General features: G+C 43.6%; 6 protein-coding genes across 6 annotated transcripts; 3 read left to right on the forward strand and 3 right to left on the reverse strand.

Moving 5' to 3' along the window:
- Window positions 1-476: 476 nt before the first annotated feature.
- On the reverse strand, window positions 477-2,896 carry Bcula1. The gene is made up of 5 exons (XM_001558012.2): window positions 2,431-2,896; window positions 2,215-2,384; window positions 1,590-2,159; window positions 1,228-1,534; window positions 477-1,172 (listed from the first exon to the last, which is right to left on the reverse strand). The coding sequence occupies exons 1-5, from the start codon at window positions 2,624-2,626 to the stop codon at window positions 823-825; spliced, it is 1,593 nt and encodes a 530-aa protein (XP_001558062.2). The 5' UTR covers window positions 2,627-2,896; the 3' UTR covers window positions 477-822.
- Window positions 2,897-2,904: 8 nt separating this feature from the next.
- Bcrki1 lies at window positions 2,905-4,693 on the forward strand. Its single transcript, XM_001558013.2, has 2 exons — window positions 2,905-3,910; window positions 3,968-4,693. The coding sequence occupies exons 1-2, from the start codon at window positions 3,343-3,345 to the stop codon at window positions 4,432-4,434; spliced, it is 1,035 nt and encodes a 344-aa protein (XP_001558063.1). The 5' UTR covers window positions 2,905-3,342; the 3' UTR covers window positions 4,435-4,693.
- Window positions 4,694-4,759: 66 nt separating this feature from the next.
- BCIN_12g02180 (hypothetical protein) lies at window positions 4,760-7,439 on the reverse strand. Its single transcript, XM_024696293.1, has 2 exons — window positions 6,895-7,439; window positions 4,760-6,807 (listed from the first exon to the last, which is right to left on the reverse strand). The coding sequence occupies exons 1-2, from the start codon at window positions 7,307-7,309 to the stop codon at window positions 4,820-4,822; spliced, it is 2,403 nt and encodes an 800-aa protein (XP_024552101.1). The 5' UTR covers window positions 7,310-7,439; the 3' UTR covers window positions 4,760-4,819.
- A 273-nt stretch (window positions 7,440-7,712) lies between these two features.
- BCIN_12g02190 (hypothetical protein) lies at window positions 7,713-10,854 on the reverse strand. Its single transcript, XM_024696294.1, has 11 exons — window positions 9,905-10,854; window positions 9,753-9,849; window positions 9,641-9,699; window positions 9,314-9,593; window positions 9,102-9,249; window positions 8,778-9,002; window positions 8,655-8,722; window positions 8,539-8,596; window positions 8,418-8,466; window positions 8,293-8,340; window positions 7,713-8,231 (listed from the first exon to the last, which is right to left on the reverse strand). The coding sequence occupies exons 1-11, from the start codon at window positions 10,227-10,229 to the stop codon at window positions 7,891-7,893; spliced, it is 1,698 nt and encodes a 565-aa protein (XP_024552102.1). The 5' UTR covers window positions 10,230-10,854; the 3' UTR covers window positions 7,713-7,890.
- A 175-nt stretch (window positions 10,855-11,029) lies between these two features.
- Window positions 11,030-12,865, forward strand: BCIN_12g02200 (hypothetical protein). The gene is made up of 6 exons (XM_024696295.1): window positions 11,030-11,274; window positions 11,354-11,596; window positions 11,645-11,766; window positions 11,822-12,202; window positions 12,264-12,548; window positions 12,598-12,865. Exons 1-6 carry the CDS (start codon window positions 11,198-11,200, stop codon window positions 12,687-12,689), a joined length of 1,200 nt encoding a protein of 399 aa, XP_024552103.1. The 5' UTR covers window positions 11,030-11,197; the 3' UTR covers window positions 12,690-12,865.
- A 292-nt stretch (window positions 12,866-13,157) lies between these two features.
- On the forward strand, window positions 13,158-15,182 carry BCIN_12g02210 (hypothetical protein). Its single transcript, XM_024696296.1, has one exon. It carries the CDS (start codon window positions 13,217-13,219, stop codon window positions 14,906-14,908), a length of 1,692 nt encoding a protein of 563 aa, XP_024552104.1. The 5' UTR covers window positions 13,158-13,216; the 3' UTR covers window positions 14,909-15,182.
- The last annotated feature ends 516 nt before the right edge of the window (window positions 15,183-15,698 follow it).

Here is a 15,698-nt window from a genome sequence, read left to right on the forward strand (position 1 = left end):
CAAGTTCATTTTTGGATTTCCCTTACCCATGACTCTTCCCCCTCAATCTCAATACCAATACCAACAAAATAATCCCAATTCCAATTCCATTGCATTGCATTGCATCGCCTCCCAAAACCCAACTCATTTGCACCACTCCAGGGAAGATCCCCCACCCCATCCGATATTCCAGCCCACCCCTCACATGAGTAAAATCGACCCATCCACCATCCTCGCTACCAAATTTCGCCTCCCCGTTGCACCCGAACGCCACGTCTGCGGAGAATCTAGGACCATCTCACATATAACTTCATATATCCTTTCCGAACACAGTGAGGCGGTGTTCTGAAATACTCTGTCGTGTAACCCGTTTTTACTAGGACTATGTATGTAAGTAGGCCATCAAGTTAGGTACGCAAGCCAGCAAGCGAATGCGGAAATGTCGTACTAACTGTGTTAGAACTGCACAGCAGATGTGCCACCAAAAAAGACTGCCCTGTATTGTAACAAAAATGCACTCCATGCTTATCTCATGATCTTCTGCATGCATGAATGTGGTGCAACTTGCAAGATAATCATCAAATTCTTGGTTTTATCTTGATCCGCGTGATTTATATGTATGGTTATCACGCCTGTGAAACTCCTCTTTAACAACTTTGAAAATGTTATAATGTAAACTGATTTGGTATTTTACTGATCGTGATATCATTGAATCTTCGTTAATCTTATCTACCCCTCCACATCTCGATATGCATAGCATTCCCATCCCTGAATCATATGCTCCTATAACCTTTCGCGAAACACCCATATTCGCTAGTCTCAGATTAGGTAGACTTTATTCAATTAGATCCTTAAAACTTGTGCTCTACTCGTGATACCATCAAATATGCATGTGTTGTCGATCGGTACATATTGTTTAGTGATGATTTTGATGATTTCTTGTGCAACCATCCCTCCAGTCAACGAAGAAATGTTGTGTAATTCACCTCCTTTGGCTCGTGATACTTCTTCGGCAGCTTTCTGGACACGTATATTGGAGGATGCATTTGGTACTTCTTCGTCGATTTGAGCTAAGATCTCAGATGAAGTAGCGACTGCTACATGGGCAGTTGCGTGAAGAGCCAAGTAAATAGGGAAGTTTGATAATGGCATCATCGTGAAAGGAGCGTTTTCATCATTTAATGATTCCGAATCTACCAGCACGTTAATTACGAATTCTTGAACAATGAATATACACAGTGAACATACTTGCTATCTTTTGTAGATCTATTGTCGGATCCGAGCCTCGAATAAGCTTGACGAAAGCAGCATTCTTGCAGAACACCTCTACTTCCTCTGTTTTAATCTCATTACTACGTGAATGTGCCTGGATAGTCTCCAGTACTTCCTGTACGTCTTGTCGAGCTTTTGCTTTATAAATGTTCTGAAGTTGTACATATGTACTCGACTGAGCCTTCATGTCTGGAACTGATCCCGGAAGTGGGAGCGCATTGTGCTTTTCATAAAACTTCTTCACAGCATGAGCGATAATCCAAAAATCCGAGTTGGATTCTGCCTAAAGTCAAGCTAGTTAGCATTACACTTGCTTGATAGGGACATCTTCACCATACTTCGGTTGGTGTGTAGTCGAAAACTTCCTTCACGGAACTTTTCAGATCTTGTACGGATATGTTTTTCATCACAGCTGCAACAGCTTCATCGAAGTTCTCCTCTCCACCTTCGGCATTATTTCTTCTTGTGCCGTTTGTCACAGTCGTCCTGAACGCTGTTTTGTCTTTATATGACGTCGGATAAGAGCCATTTTCTTCTTTCCATTTTTCCAAGAAATGCAAGAGCAGAACTAAGTAAGGTATATGGCCATGCTCATGATCGCTAAGAGTGTCGATGTCTTTGGTTAAATCAGCTGCAAAACTCGAAAGTTCTGGCCATGGCTTTAAAAGTCGTAAATCTGTTGTCGCGGCTGGATCTGGGTGAGTGTCAACAATAGGGAAGTTCCCTGGTAGATGCGTTTTGAAATATGAGTAAAAGCCTGCGGAGTGTATGCTGATGAGAGGCACGTTCTGCGACGTGCTGTATTTCTCCGCAAGGTCGAGGATTCTGGGATCGATTGGAAATGAGTATATTATCAATGTATATTTTTCTTCGTGATCTTCCGCAAACAACTGGTCGAGTTTATCGCCCTGCATTAATTCCGTTAGCAGATTTCACGGTAAAGAAGTAGACTCGCAGAGTTACCTTGAGCTTTGGATACCAGTCTCCCTTCACATCTGGATTCAGCTCTTGTAAAAGTTTCACACATTGTTCTGCCCTTGATTTTCCCAAACTATCTTCATCAAGAAAGAAATTGACACCCAAATCAGCCTCATTCACGAGTTCTTCGTCCGCAATTGTAAACTTTCCAATGCCTATTGCCGTTAGTTGACTGCATAACCTCATCGGCTTGTCACATACCTGGAAGAACTAAGTTCTTTAGAGTCTCAACACCGACTGTTCCAGAGCCAGAGTTCAACAGTAACAGATTGGCATTCTCCAGAGCTGCCTGCCCAGAAGCAGCCCACAATCGTAGCTGTCGATCATATTTCTTTTCCTTTTCGGAAGGGCCTTGCAGGACAGGAGGGTTCTGCTCCATGATTATCTCCGTCATCATTCACGGGCACAGATTAGAAAGATAGAGTGTGCAGAGCGTTGGGTCTACAAAGGCGGCAGTTGACAGCTTCCTTGAACGTCCAGAAACTGTATGAGTGTATATGGAAGACATGGTGAATGAAGTAAATCAACCAACACGGAGCCGTTGCAGAAGCCTTGCTTATCTAAGAATGGATGCTCTTATCTGCACGTGAGGACCGTCGAGCTCTTATCTTAGCGTCCGCCCACTCCGGAGAAACTCCTCACGGCTGTCTTCACCGAGCTTCACGCCTTCACTCCGGACACAATTCCATTCGGATCGGAGCGTCATCTTATTTCTTACTCAGCAATGTCGCATGAATTTGTCCAAAATTCTAGTCGGGCCATCCCACTTGGCTGACCCCACCAATATTGGGCACGTAGTCAAATAATTATTATCTCATCACTCACTCTCGTTAAATAATTGACCAGAATAAGATCTTACTTTTCCTAACCCGAGTTTTGATGGAAATATATCCTCGCTATCTTGCTCTCCGGTTCTTTCGCTCTCACACGTTGTCTCGTCCGATTCTACGTCCGACTGGACTCAAGAACTCTACAATCTCGGTGCATCGTTCACTCACACGTGTTTGTCCCGCTACAGGCCATTCCCCCAGCATATATCCCATATTTCCACAATTCTTGAATATATCTAGAGGGAATTTTTCGAGCATATCTAAGCAGCAATATTCGAACCCAATGGCTTCCAACAATCCAGCTGTTCCCGGCCAATCTGCGGCCTCCTCAAATCCGACAGTTCCAGCCACCGAAAATGCTACTCCTCATACCTATGACTACGCAAACCTTTCCCCAGTAGAGGCCTCAAAGCGTCGAGCAGCATACAGAGCAGTGGAGGATCACTTCGACCCTTCTTACAAATATGTCGGGATTGGATCGGGTAGTACTGTCGTTTACGTAGTGGAGGCTATCGCTGCCAAAGGTCGAGATATCACTTCCAAGATGATCTTTGTTCCTACTGGCGATCAAAGTAAACAATTGATTATTGAAGCGGGTCTGCCTTTAGGAAGCATTGATTCTTTGCCTCCAGTAGTTGCTGAGCCTCTTCATTTGAGTGGAGATGCTGCTTTTGATGTTTCTACGGGTCTGCAAGATCTAGGTTTAAAGGGAAAGCGTGAAAGTCTTGATGTTGCATTTGATGGAGCAGACGAAATTGACGAAGATCTCAACTGTATAAAAGGAGGTGGAGCTTGTCTTTTCCAAGAAAAGTTGGTCGCAACTTCTTCCAAGAAGTTTGTATGTGTAGCAGGTCAGTGAAGCACTTGGGTAACATGTCTCGACTTTGACTCGAACTAATCATGCGTAGATTACCGAAAGCTCCAACCCCGTCTTCTCACTTCCTGGAAGGCTATTCCAATCGAGATTGCACCATTGGCCGCTCCAACCATTAAAAGAATTCTAATTACTCTTGGCTCTCCGGACCCAAAAATCAGACAAGGTGGAAGTGCGAAAGCTGGGCCTGTAGTTACAGATAACGGCATGTGGATCATCGATGCGCCTTTCCCAAAACTTTTGATTCATTCAGATTTGAAGGGCAATGATAAGGGGGATGGAGAAAACGGCACTTGGGAGGTACACAACCTTGGAAGAAGATTGAAGAGAATAGTAGGCGTACTGGAGACTGGCCTTTTCCATGGTAGAAACGGCGCCCAGGTTGCCAATGCTGGAGAAGAGGGTGGTGGACAGAAGCCAGTGGCTGCGTATTTCGGCATGGAAGATGGAAATGTTGAGGTTCGCACTGCTACAGAACATGGGGTTAAGTCGAGACCTTAGGTTTCTTTGTCGATCTTTGAGGAGAAGTGGAGCAAAGAGCTTTAACATTATAAACAATACTGATATAGGTGGTTAGCGAGCTATTCCCTTGATTAATTGATATTTTACCTTCACATTCGCCCCCCCCCCCCTTTTTTTTTAGATATCAGGCGATCGCGGGATTCTGGTTTTGGTTTGCTTCGGCAGACATGACTTACGTTTTATTCAAGTAGAATGGCAATTGTTTACATCTTGTCAAAATGGATTTCGAATTATATCATGCGGTGAGCGTCTTCTTCGACTCTAGCTTCTCTCCGTATGCCCAACACTTCGAAGCTCGTTCAAGTGTAATTAACAAGATTTAATGCCAGACGACAGTAGTAATATGGTTAGGCCAAGTTGACACTTAGACAACCATAAGATTAAACATTTTCTTGCTCGAATCTATCTTGAGCTCATCCGTCCAAAATTCTCTGTACAACTGACACAATCCAACTCTCCGGAAGATGGCTAAGTTGTTGAAATCCCGCACTTGCTGAAGCGCCAAACCCGTCAGATATCGCTTAGTTCCACTATTTAATGTAATACTGCCATCGGGCAGGCAAGAAAGCGTCTGTGGAACCTTTTCTGAACTATGATAACCCAGTTTCCCATTCTTTTCCATGCTCAAATCCGACGGATCCTTGTCTTCTCGCATCAACAAAATGGCAAGACTGTTTGCCCTTAAACCGCTAGCTGTTGGGTCTGAATCTAAAGCCACGAATCCAATTATCTCGCCTTCACCGGAACCGTCAGCCTTCTCTTGCCCGAGAGTTCCAGGCCAGCGACTCGCAGACACGTTGGGTGGGAGGTACTGGGTATCGTAGCCGTAATTCTCAAAGTGTACTTGAGCTTGCTTCAAGTGACCTGTCAGAATCATATGGCCAGGCAATATTTGTGTAAAAGTGTTTCCTTTGTCTGGAGGCGAGCAGTCAACTTCAAGGCAGTGGCTTAGCGGACGTCCGGATGCTTTCAACCCCGAGTGACTGTATAGAAAGTTGATCTTCTCATGTTTCAGAGAGGCCCATGACCATGAGGGGGACTTTCCTTGAAATTCGTCTCGCTGTCGGAGACTGGGCACTATCGCTTTCAGGTAATGGGCTGTTCCCTTGGAGCTAATAGGCACATTCGTCAAGAAGGGAATGTGTGTGGCAGTGCTGCCTATTGAAAGCTGACTCATCCCTTCTGTCACAGATGAGGTGGATTTTGGCATACTGCTTCCTTTCCTCGGAACAACAGTGTAGTATTCATCGCCCAACAGAGATGGGAATGCATACCTTCCACTATCTATCTTTGGCCGAGAGGTAACATACCATAGTAAGCCATACTCTAGGTCTTGCTTCCATAGACCAGCCAGATAATCGTATTTACGAATCTTGTGGATTCGGGTTGCAACACCAGCAAGTGCAGGTAGCTTGTCTGTATGATATGTCAAATCGCGAGCGGTGAAGCTTGATACAGCTTCATACCAGTCTTGAAAATATCGTCGTTTCGGATCCAAGGCAACTACCCATCGTGGGTTCCATTCTGGATAATGAAGCCAAGTTTTAAGCCTATAATCGAGTTTATTGGACGGGTGCGAGTTGCCATTTGGTGTAGTTTCTGTGGCACATACAGTAACACAAGACCAGCGAAGACCATCAGAACAAAACTTGAGAGTCCGAGCTGAAAGCACTTCTTCCTGGAAAATCCACCCACGACTGTCCAGTATTGTTCCCTGTTCATCGTCTCGAGGAAGTTCGGCAAATATCTGAGTTTTACTACCATTGGTTTCTATTTCATAGATGGGACAGGGTCGCTGCCGATGTGGGTCGCGCTTTGCAAAAAGTCCAGCATCTGCGTAGTCACCATTGGCAGCACCAATCGTGATGACGGAACGAGAGTAAATTTCTCCCATTACAGCAAGCTCTTTCAACTTGTCTTCGGTCGAATCTTGGATGATGCACAGAGCATCTACCCAAAGATATTTAATCGATAGTGCTCGAGTAACTCTAATTGCGTCTTGGGTAGTCATGGAAAGCAATTGAACAGGAAGAGCGTTCAAAAACTGAAGATGATTTGCTTTCTTTAGTTGCAATTGACCCTTTCTGCCCCAACAATAACTCAAAGTAGCATAGGAAACCACTTGTCCTTTTGACTCTACAAGACGCGGCGCAATACTGGGATTCTCGTCGATATATATGACACGAGTAGGGAGCGCCCCTATTGTTTCTCGGCAAAGCCGATGATCAAAACAATCAATCATCCATGTAATTGCCAATCTCATAGATGCGTCAAATCCATCGTCACGGTCTTCAAATCGTTGATATAGAGAGCCTTCGTAGGAACATTCGGAATAGACCTCAGGTAATTTGCCTATGGAAATCAGTCAAGAAACACCGTTGAACGCAAGATACTACGAGCCGTGAAGTACACTCAAATCCATATTCGCCGATAAATCACCATAGTGAATATCAAAAGACCCTGACCAATTAGTTCCGTCGTTGATTTTCACAAAATTCCGACCGTCGCTCGATTTTGAAAATTCTCCTTTCTGGGTTAATATTAACAGCGTGAATCCGAGCTTCGAATTTATCAACGGAGTGTCGTCTCCAAGGAAGGCTGTGAGATCCAAAGCAGCAGATAATCTATCATTCGAGGATCTATTCACATTGCAACGTAGTCGAGCACTCATTAATTTGCACAGCTGGCACTCGGGTCGAAGCTGATTCCACTCTACCATACGACAGCTCTCGTGAAAATAGAATCCATGATTAGCGTACGCGGCTCGTATTTCTTCAGTCGCATCTTTTTGAAAAGTGACACCAGTCTGTTGCAATGGAACAAATGAGATGTCTTGGCAAGCGGTGCAGAGCATGGTGAGATTCCGGTAAGAGGTACTGGAATGGTGTACTCTAATTATTGAATTTGATAGTAAACGCAGATATTTCCAGTAAGAATCACACGGGCTTTATATGTTGCTTGTTATCATGAGCTGAACACTGCCCAATATTGCGGCGTTGTGGCTTCATTTGTGTTTCTTGGCGAGTGTCAGCGTTGATATTGACAATCCAATAGTAAGGAGAAGCATCCTAGCTGAGCGAGTTAACTGTCTGCTTTATATCCCACGAAAGAGAATTAATGGATGGGACTATTCGAATTATTTTTGGGCTGATTCCTCTCATCAGGTGAATATATTAGCAGCCCGATACAATGACAGTAATTTCAGTTTTCAACGACCAGTCAAAACGAAATGGAATCACACTAGCATCAACCACACGTAGTCCTCGATCTCGCGAATAATTTCCATTAACCCTATCTCGTTATCATAAATTTCCATTATTTCCTAATTCATCTAAGCCTTGAAATGCTGATCTCAAATCCTCTCTTTCATTTCGCTCGTATTTTCTCTTGATTCCTCTACCCTCCCACTGACTTTACTTTCATCCTCATGCATCTTCAAGACCACAACTCTCTATCCACACCACCCCAGTTGATAAAGTCGATCCCCTCCTTTCTCCATGTGTCATCCTCTACAAATGTCTTGTTGCTGTTTAGAACCATATTTTTTGGCGTATCTTTATTATAAAGTGGCCAATGTGGAAGGTTTGTGCCAGTAGTTGACGTACTGTTTGAGATCGTGGATAACGAGCTATTGGAAAGAGCGTTTGGGTCATGATAGTTCACAAATGAAATATAGGCTTTGCCAATATTTTGTGATAAATCGAGATAGGACTGGTATTGGGGGAGGGGACCCAGAGCGCCGGAGATATTTTGAAAGGAAAAGACGACATTTACGACTTAAGGATGTTAGCAGCGTTATTTTAGTAGAAGAGTAGGGAAAACAATTTCGAGACTTACAATGCTTTACGCCATCGGTGACCGCAGCATTCCAGAGAAATGTATCGACTGGCAGATGGGAAGAAGATTAGTATTGTAAGGATACAATTTGGAGGGGAAGTACAGGCTGAGAGGATAAAACTTACAGCGATAGCTATATACTGATTGAGAAGCCGCGGCATAGACTTCACACAGCTAGATAAAAAAAATCTTGAGTTAGAAGCTGGTGCTAAAGAGAAAATAGGATGAACAGGAACATATGTATACCTTTCGACGACCGGATATCATAACTAGATCTCCTGCGATAGCGGCACTACGTCTCCATCTAGGTTTTGCATTAGTACGGAGTCGGTCAAGAGAATTCAGGTCTCAGGCTAACGTACTGTAACCCCTTGGACGGGAAGATTGTCGCATTGGTAATGTAGTATGGAGGTTCATTTGCAGGGTCATTCTGTTACTGTCAGTATTACTATCGGGAACTTTGCACACGAGTTTCAATAACATACAGGATACAGCTCAAGCAACTTTCTAGCAGTTGGGGGTGATAGAGCATACGCGTTCGAAGCCCGGTAGACGAGTAGATTGTTGAAGATAGCTGTCTCGTTATCTAATCCGGAAACACCGAAACTAGCTCCTTCGTCGCTGTTCGCTCCAATTAGGAGAGGGACTTTGATAAACTTTCCTTGAGGCGTGAGACTACTGGGGTAGTCAGTTAGAAAATCTCCATCGACCTAAAGTCGAGTTAGTTTTGTTTGAAAATATGTAATTGTTTAATGATCCAAATTGGCTTAAAATTGTGAATATTCAAGTGAAGAAAAGGTGTGACATGCCATGGGATTCCATTGTTGGCTGACTTGGGCTTTCCATAGCTGATCTGAAGTCAGACTTCGTAAACAAGCGAGTTTGTCTGTTGATGTCCAACAGCCGGTGGCTCGAGTTAGATTTTCGGTTGGCACCGTATAATAACCGAGAGGATTCCTGCAACAGATTAGAACTCAAGCTAAAGCAGGAGGGCGGAATTTCAGAGAAAGAAATCTCATACAGACTAGCCCCAGTAGGACTTCCAGATTCGATTATTGCTGCTTGAAATAGGTTGTCATCTCTGCCGTCGTAAGAGTACAAGTGATAACTAATGCTTTGACCGCCAGCGGATTCTCCCCAGACCGTAATCTTTTCCGGGTTTCCGCCAAAAGATGCGATGTTCTCCTTTATCCATCTCAATGCCAATCTTTGATCAAGTAGCCCAGCATTAGAGCTTCCTTCAGCAAGGACTTGAGGTGTTTGGAGAAAGCCCCACACTCCAAGGCGATAGTCCATAGATACTTCTACAGTTAGAAATGTTTTGATCAAAAAAGCCAGTCAAGATTACCTGTAATAATAGGTTGCCCAGTTTGCTGTCCGACATGCGTGATACCAGAAAGATTGTACCTGAGAATTATTAGGAATGTAGTGAACATTTGAAATGCCCCAAGAATACTCACTGGGGATCTGCTGTCGCTCCAGTATAGAATCCACCGCCAAATATCCAAATCAAGACAGGCAAATTACTGTCAGGTGTGGTCCCCGCTGGCCTTATCACTAAATTGCGCAATATTTAGCATTGATTCAGCGTGTTCTTGACTGATGACTATACCATTGAGAGTGAGACAGTCCTCAGAAAGATTGAACTTTGTGCCATATTGGTAACAACTATGACCATAATGTGTTGCATCACGATATCCAGTGAACGAAGTGTTCAAGGACTTTGGTCTAGCAAATCTGAGGTCTCCCAAGGGTGGAATAGCATAGGGTATCCCCAGAAACTGGTCTTGCTGCCATTCAGGAACATATTTTCCAATATATGAACCATTGGTGACGGTCACAGTGGGTGAAGTAGAATTGATTCCCAGGACTGATGAGGGAAGCAGGATGCTTGTGGACAGAACGGCCAGCAAAGAACGAGAATTTTGCAGCCACATCTTGTAGTACTCTTGAAAGTAGTCTCCAATTTCCAAAACGGCAACTTAATTCTTTCAATCGAAAAGGGAGACATGATTGACAGATTCGGTGAACTTATGCTATTTTGGAAAACCTTGGCACCTGCAGTATAATTTTCATCGAGACAAATGATTTGCCAATTATGCTTTTTTAAAGATGGGAGGCAACAATTTGAATGAGAGTGCCAGGTGTAGAATCATACAGGAAGATTATCCACTACTTAGATCAAATCATCCCTACAGCAAGTTGAGGTCCTTGAACAATTCCCTTTTTGCTAAATGTGAATGACTTGCCGACCAAACACCCAGAGCTTGTACACCTTGAAGATAAATCCCAGTACTTGATTGGTACTCTTTCAATGGAAGAATTTGAACCAGTCGTAAGATACACGACCATCCCACCATTCATCCATCCTAGATGTCACTTTTGATAGCCTATACAAGGATCCAACGGAGAAACTATTCCCATGCATATCGGATGTACCCCGGATGAAGATGTACCAAGACGATACCATGTTCATGCCGCACGCAACAGGGCATCGGTGAGAGACTTGGCACGATATCAGCCTTCATTGCAGCACATCTTCCGATGTTTTCAGATGTTTTCAGATGTTTGTTGGATTACAAACAGCCACCTTTGAGCTTACAGATATTGTGGGGTCAGATTTATGCCGCTATTGACCGCCCCAAAATAAGACTTCGCTTACATAATCTTGATATGTTTAATGTGTTCCCCGTTCGGCTCGGGCCGTTTCATTCGAACTCAAAATATCACTTTCATCGTCCTGTCCGCCGAGTCTTGGGATAAGACAGTTTATTTCATCAAGTGCTGCTGTTAACTGGAGCTCAACAACCACAATCATCAGGATGACTATTGGCGCTTGATGTAGGTGACGAAGAAGAGCAGCCGAGAAGGAGCCTCGTTCGGTGACACTGTGTGCGCAAAGGAAATGGAGTTTATTCTTCGTTGCAACGCATTGAAATGCAGGAAAGAGTTGAAGAACCATGCAGTGGTTACTACCTGCAGGTTCGTCTTCCATCAATTTCCCATCTCATATTTCAGATTCACAATTTCACTCGGAATTTTCATTACTCATCCTTTATAGTCATGTTTTTTGCATCGAATGTGCAAATCAATCCCAGCTTTCAACAAGTGTACGGGAGAATCGACGAACAACATGTCCCGCATGCGATATGCATTTACCAAATCCTGACGATGTTGTCGTTACAAATTTAGAACCAAGTGAGGACTATAAGACGAGCGTGTTGAGTGGACTCAATCCAAGCGTCATAATGGAGTGCGCAGGCCGAGCCTTAAGTTTCTGGGCATATCAAACAACTCAAGAGATGTGTGTGCCTGAAGTCCAATGCTGCAAGCTTTACTGACGAACTTGAAGTGTTTATCAAGAATACCTTGCCAAAAGTTTGACAGACAAGTATTCGACGCTGGATTCTCAGATGGACAAGATAATACATGATGCAAATAGCGAGATATCGAACCTCCGCAACAAAATGCAGGGTGGGATTCTAGATGACTTCCTTCATTCCCAACTGAACACTAAACGCTGATGTAGGAATGAATTCGGACAATGATGCTTTGAGGAGGAAGAATGAAGAGCTCCATCATGATCTTAGAGAGAGGAATAAGAAGTTACTTCAGACCCAGGAACTTTACGATAAGATGAAGCGTAGAGGAATGTTGGATCAAGTTCAGACTGCGGCTTCGAACGCAGTTGATGATACAATACAAGCGACGACAAACGGTAATCGCTTCACGGAAAACCCAGGCACAAATGACCACAGACCGCCTCTTTACGCAAATCAACAGACTGGCCCGCTGAATCATGCTAGCGGTTTTCTCAACTCAACCATGCCACCCCCACCCCAAAGAAGAAGACATAGTAGTGAGTGGGACAATATTGGTAGCCAAGGGCAAAGTCATGTGTCTCAGCACTGTAAGAAACATCTTGTCGCTACTAAAATTCAATTATGGATTACTTACGAAGAATGTTACAGACAATCATGTTCAGGCAACTCCTTCCTCTCATCGACAGCCTTTGGCATCCAGCCATTTTCCTCCTACAAGCATCGGTAGGAACAATATACAAAGCCATATGGCTGGAACACCGTTGCCATTACCCAATGGTCGAGCTACCCCTCGTCGAACTCCACTTTCAAGTATCAATGTTAATACTGGTCAACCGTCCAGTTTTGTAGGTTATGGCTTGCGGGCAGGTCTGAAAGTGGGAAACCCAGGAGCATCTTTAGCATCAGACTTTGCTAGACCAAGTGGTCGATTAGGTATATCTGTCTTGAACACCTTTTGTGGATTATGCTAACTCTTCCGTAGTAGCGCAGAGACCTGGCTCAACCCTTCCATTTAGTCGTGACTCAGGGCTCGGAACCCCCTCAATTTCTCGAGGTGGAAGTAACTACTATTGACGTAGTTACTGATATTGCTATTCGAACCATCTATGTCTTTGCTGACCATACCAGATTCAATGATTCCCCGTACAACTATACTATTAATTCCAAAAATGTAGCTGTGACTCAGAAGTCATGTGGCGCTAAATAGTACTAGATGAGCTTTCTTTCTCCATTTTCTGTGCAAAATGACACCCTGGATTTTCTTTGTTGAGATTTGAGTACATTTGGTAAGGTCCTTTGTTTACATTGTTCATCCATTGATTTTCTTTGATAACCCGCAAAGCCATTGAGTATTGGTAATCATAGCCCCCGGAACAGAGGTTGAACAGTCAAATTCACAGAGATATAAAATCGTTTCTTTTTACTCTTGTAAAATTCTCCAGGATCTCTCTACTTCTCTAAATCACAGCGACTATTTCAATTAACCCACTCTGATAGTAAGTGGCAACTATAAAGTCTTAAAAATCTTGATCAACCGCCTCTGAAAAAAAAAGCTTGTGAAGGGTACCAAACTCAGACACTAGGTAGGTGAAACCAATACCATGGATGAATCATTTTACCCGAGAATGGTCAGACGTGTAGGAGAGTCACAGAGTCTTAGAATCAATACTTCCGTGCCACAATATTCTTCGCAGGCGACAAGTAGCTCAGCACCGGAATGTCGATATCCCAAACCAGACTCCCCAGACGCCTCAATCGAATTTGGTCTTGGAGATGTCAGACACACAGGGCCAAGATCGCCAATCAATAATCGTCTCCCAAAATCTTTTTGGTTTCACAATCAACAACACACGAGACGAATAGTTGTCATGAAGAGGAGAGTCATGCGGAGAATCCCCAGTTCAATCAGAACTACCATGATGGCTTTCCGGGGACGGAGTTCAACTAAGATCAGACAAATGATAGTATCTGAACCCTTCCACGCCGCAAAGATTGTTGATGGTCAACCAGTGCAGATGGTCAGATATCATGAATTGCCGGTGACTCATAGAATGCCATGCCTTCCACTCAGCTCGAATCCGGTCAAAATATGTGAGCTCGAGTCACCAAGTCCAAAATCACAATCCTCATTGTATCTTCAAAAGAGTTTGCCCCCATGCCTCACTATCAAAATTCCTAAATTGACAGCGACTACTGTAGAAGGTAGGAAAGTCGATCCTTTGATCCAACCGCACTGTTCAGTTAGAACACCTCCTGTGTTTACTAATGAAGCACAAGCAACCCTGAACGAGACGCGGGCTTGGAAAATCTACGCAGATAAGACACACAAGGCCTACATCAGGCTCAGTAATGCATTCCAAGATACCGAAAACAAGAACCGACAACTTGAAGATGAGATTAAACAACTCAAAGACAAGAATGAACATCTTGAAAAAGAGGTTCAAAAGTTCCGAGCGGCCCGTGCCGCTCCGAATCAACAAAAGGCCTTTGCAGACCACTTCAAGATGTTGTTCGAGAGAGAGTTGAAGAAGGTTGAGAGTCTTGAGAAGGAACTCCAGATTGCACTCGAACACTCAGCTGAAGAATCCAAGAAGGTCGTCACGCTTGAGAAAAATGTTGAACTCGCAATTAACCTCGCAGATGCATCTACAGCCTTAGCCGAAGCCCTTCAGGCCAATGTACCAAAGCGAACAACATCACAAAAATCATCGAGATCGACTGATAGCTGGAGCCATTCGGATGAAGCAAAGTTCCACGCGATCAAACTTCTTGTTTTATCTTCATCGTCGTCACCATCGTCGTCGCCACCATCGTCGCCGTCATCTGCTTCATCATCCGAGTCTAATGATCGCACAGGTTGGACGACAGCAGCGCAAATCTTGGCCCACCCTGCACCAGAGGATCATTCAGATCTCGAGATCTGCGAGGATAATCAATTAGACAGTAGTTTTCCGACTGTTATTGAGCTCCCGATCACTTCCGAATCTCCAACTGAACTCCCAGCCACCCCCGAACCCCCGATTCAATCGATTCCTTCACTCACTCTCAAGAGTGCCCTTCCCAACGTTTGCCGCATCCCCATCTCTCCATCTTTTACCCTTGGCTCAACTACGTCCGCAAGTTTAGATTGGTGTCCGAGTTTGGCTAGTTGGGAATGGTGCAGTGTGCCGGATTTGAGGTTGACGGACTTTGTGAAGGAGGAAAAGAAGAGAAGAAGATGCTCGGGAAGAGTTTTCGAAGGAACAGAGTTGGCAAGTTTCAGATTGGGTGATTGCTCTGGTAGCAGCGCTTGAGAAGACGAGGAAAGAATATAAGACCTTTGACAGAGGTTTTGGGTAGAGAGAGAAAAAGGTAGGTTAAGAGAATTTGGACAAGAAACAAGATACGGTAAGACATATCAGCCCGACACAAGGTAACGAGCCATGCTTTATGACTTTATTTTACGATTTATGACATCTTCGACTCCTTCAACTTATTCACAATGTATGATTTCTTTTTATTTGCCTTGAATAGTTTCTGCTGGTCAGAAACTCACCAGTGTAAAAATAGAAGCTTTGAAAGATTACAGCACTAAAACTATAAAATGAATATTGAATTTTCACAAATCTGATAGAAAATGTGATAATGATGAACTGGTGAGTAAGAGAAATGGGATGTCAAAGGTTGAGTTATGAATAAACTATGTAATATATAGGTGTAGTAGAGAATTTAAATGAATGGCCCACATTTGTAGTGCGTGCTTCAATGATTTATGAGGGATTGCAATGTATTTTTCAGGCTCATGGGATCTTGAACATCATATTGCAAACATTGAAGTTTTGTAGGCAGACTGACTTAGCAAACATATTACACCCAATCTCCTGATTCCGAGGCAGTAGCTCATTATATGCAACCTGGACTAGGTTGATTGATGGATCTTAGTAGTGCAAGATGATTTAACGACTATCTGATGTGCTCATTGTGTAGCTTTGCGAGATCAAACAAAGAAATTAATAAAGCTTCAAGTCTGTCATTTCTTTGTTCCTAGTTTTTCTAGAGAGGGCATCTGATTTTACATCGTAGAAAAGAAATATAGAAAGAAAT

This window comes from Botrytis cinerea, chromosome 12, assembly GCF_000143535.2.
Source record: "Botrytis cinerea B05.10 chromosome 12, complete sequence".
In the NCBI taxonomy this organism is placed as follows: Eukaryota; Fungi; Ascomycota; class Leotiomycetes; order Helotiales; family Sclerotiniaceae; genus Botrytis; species Botrytis cinerea.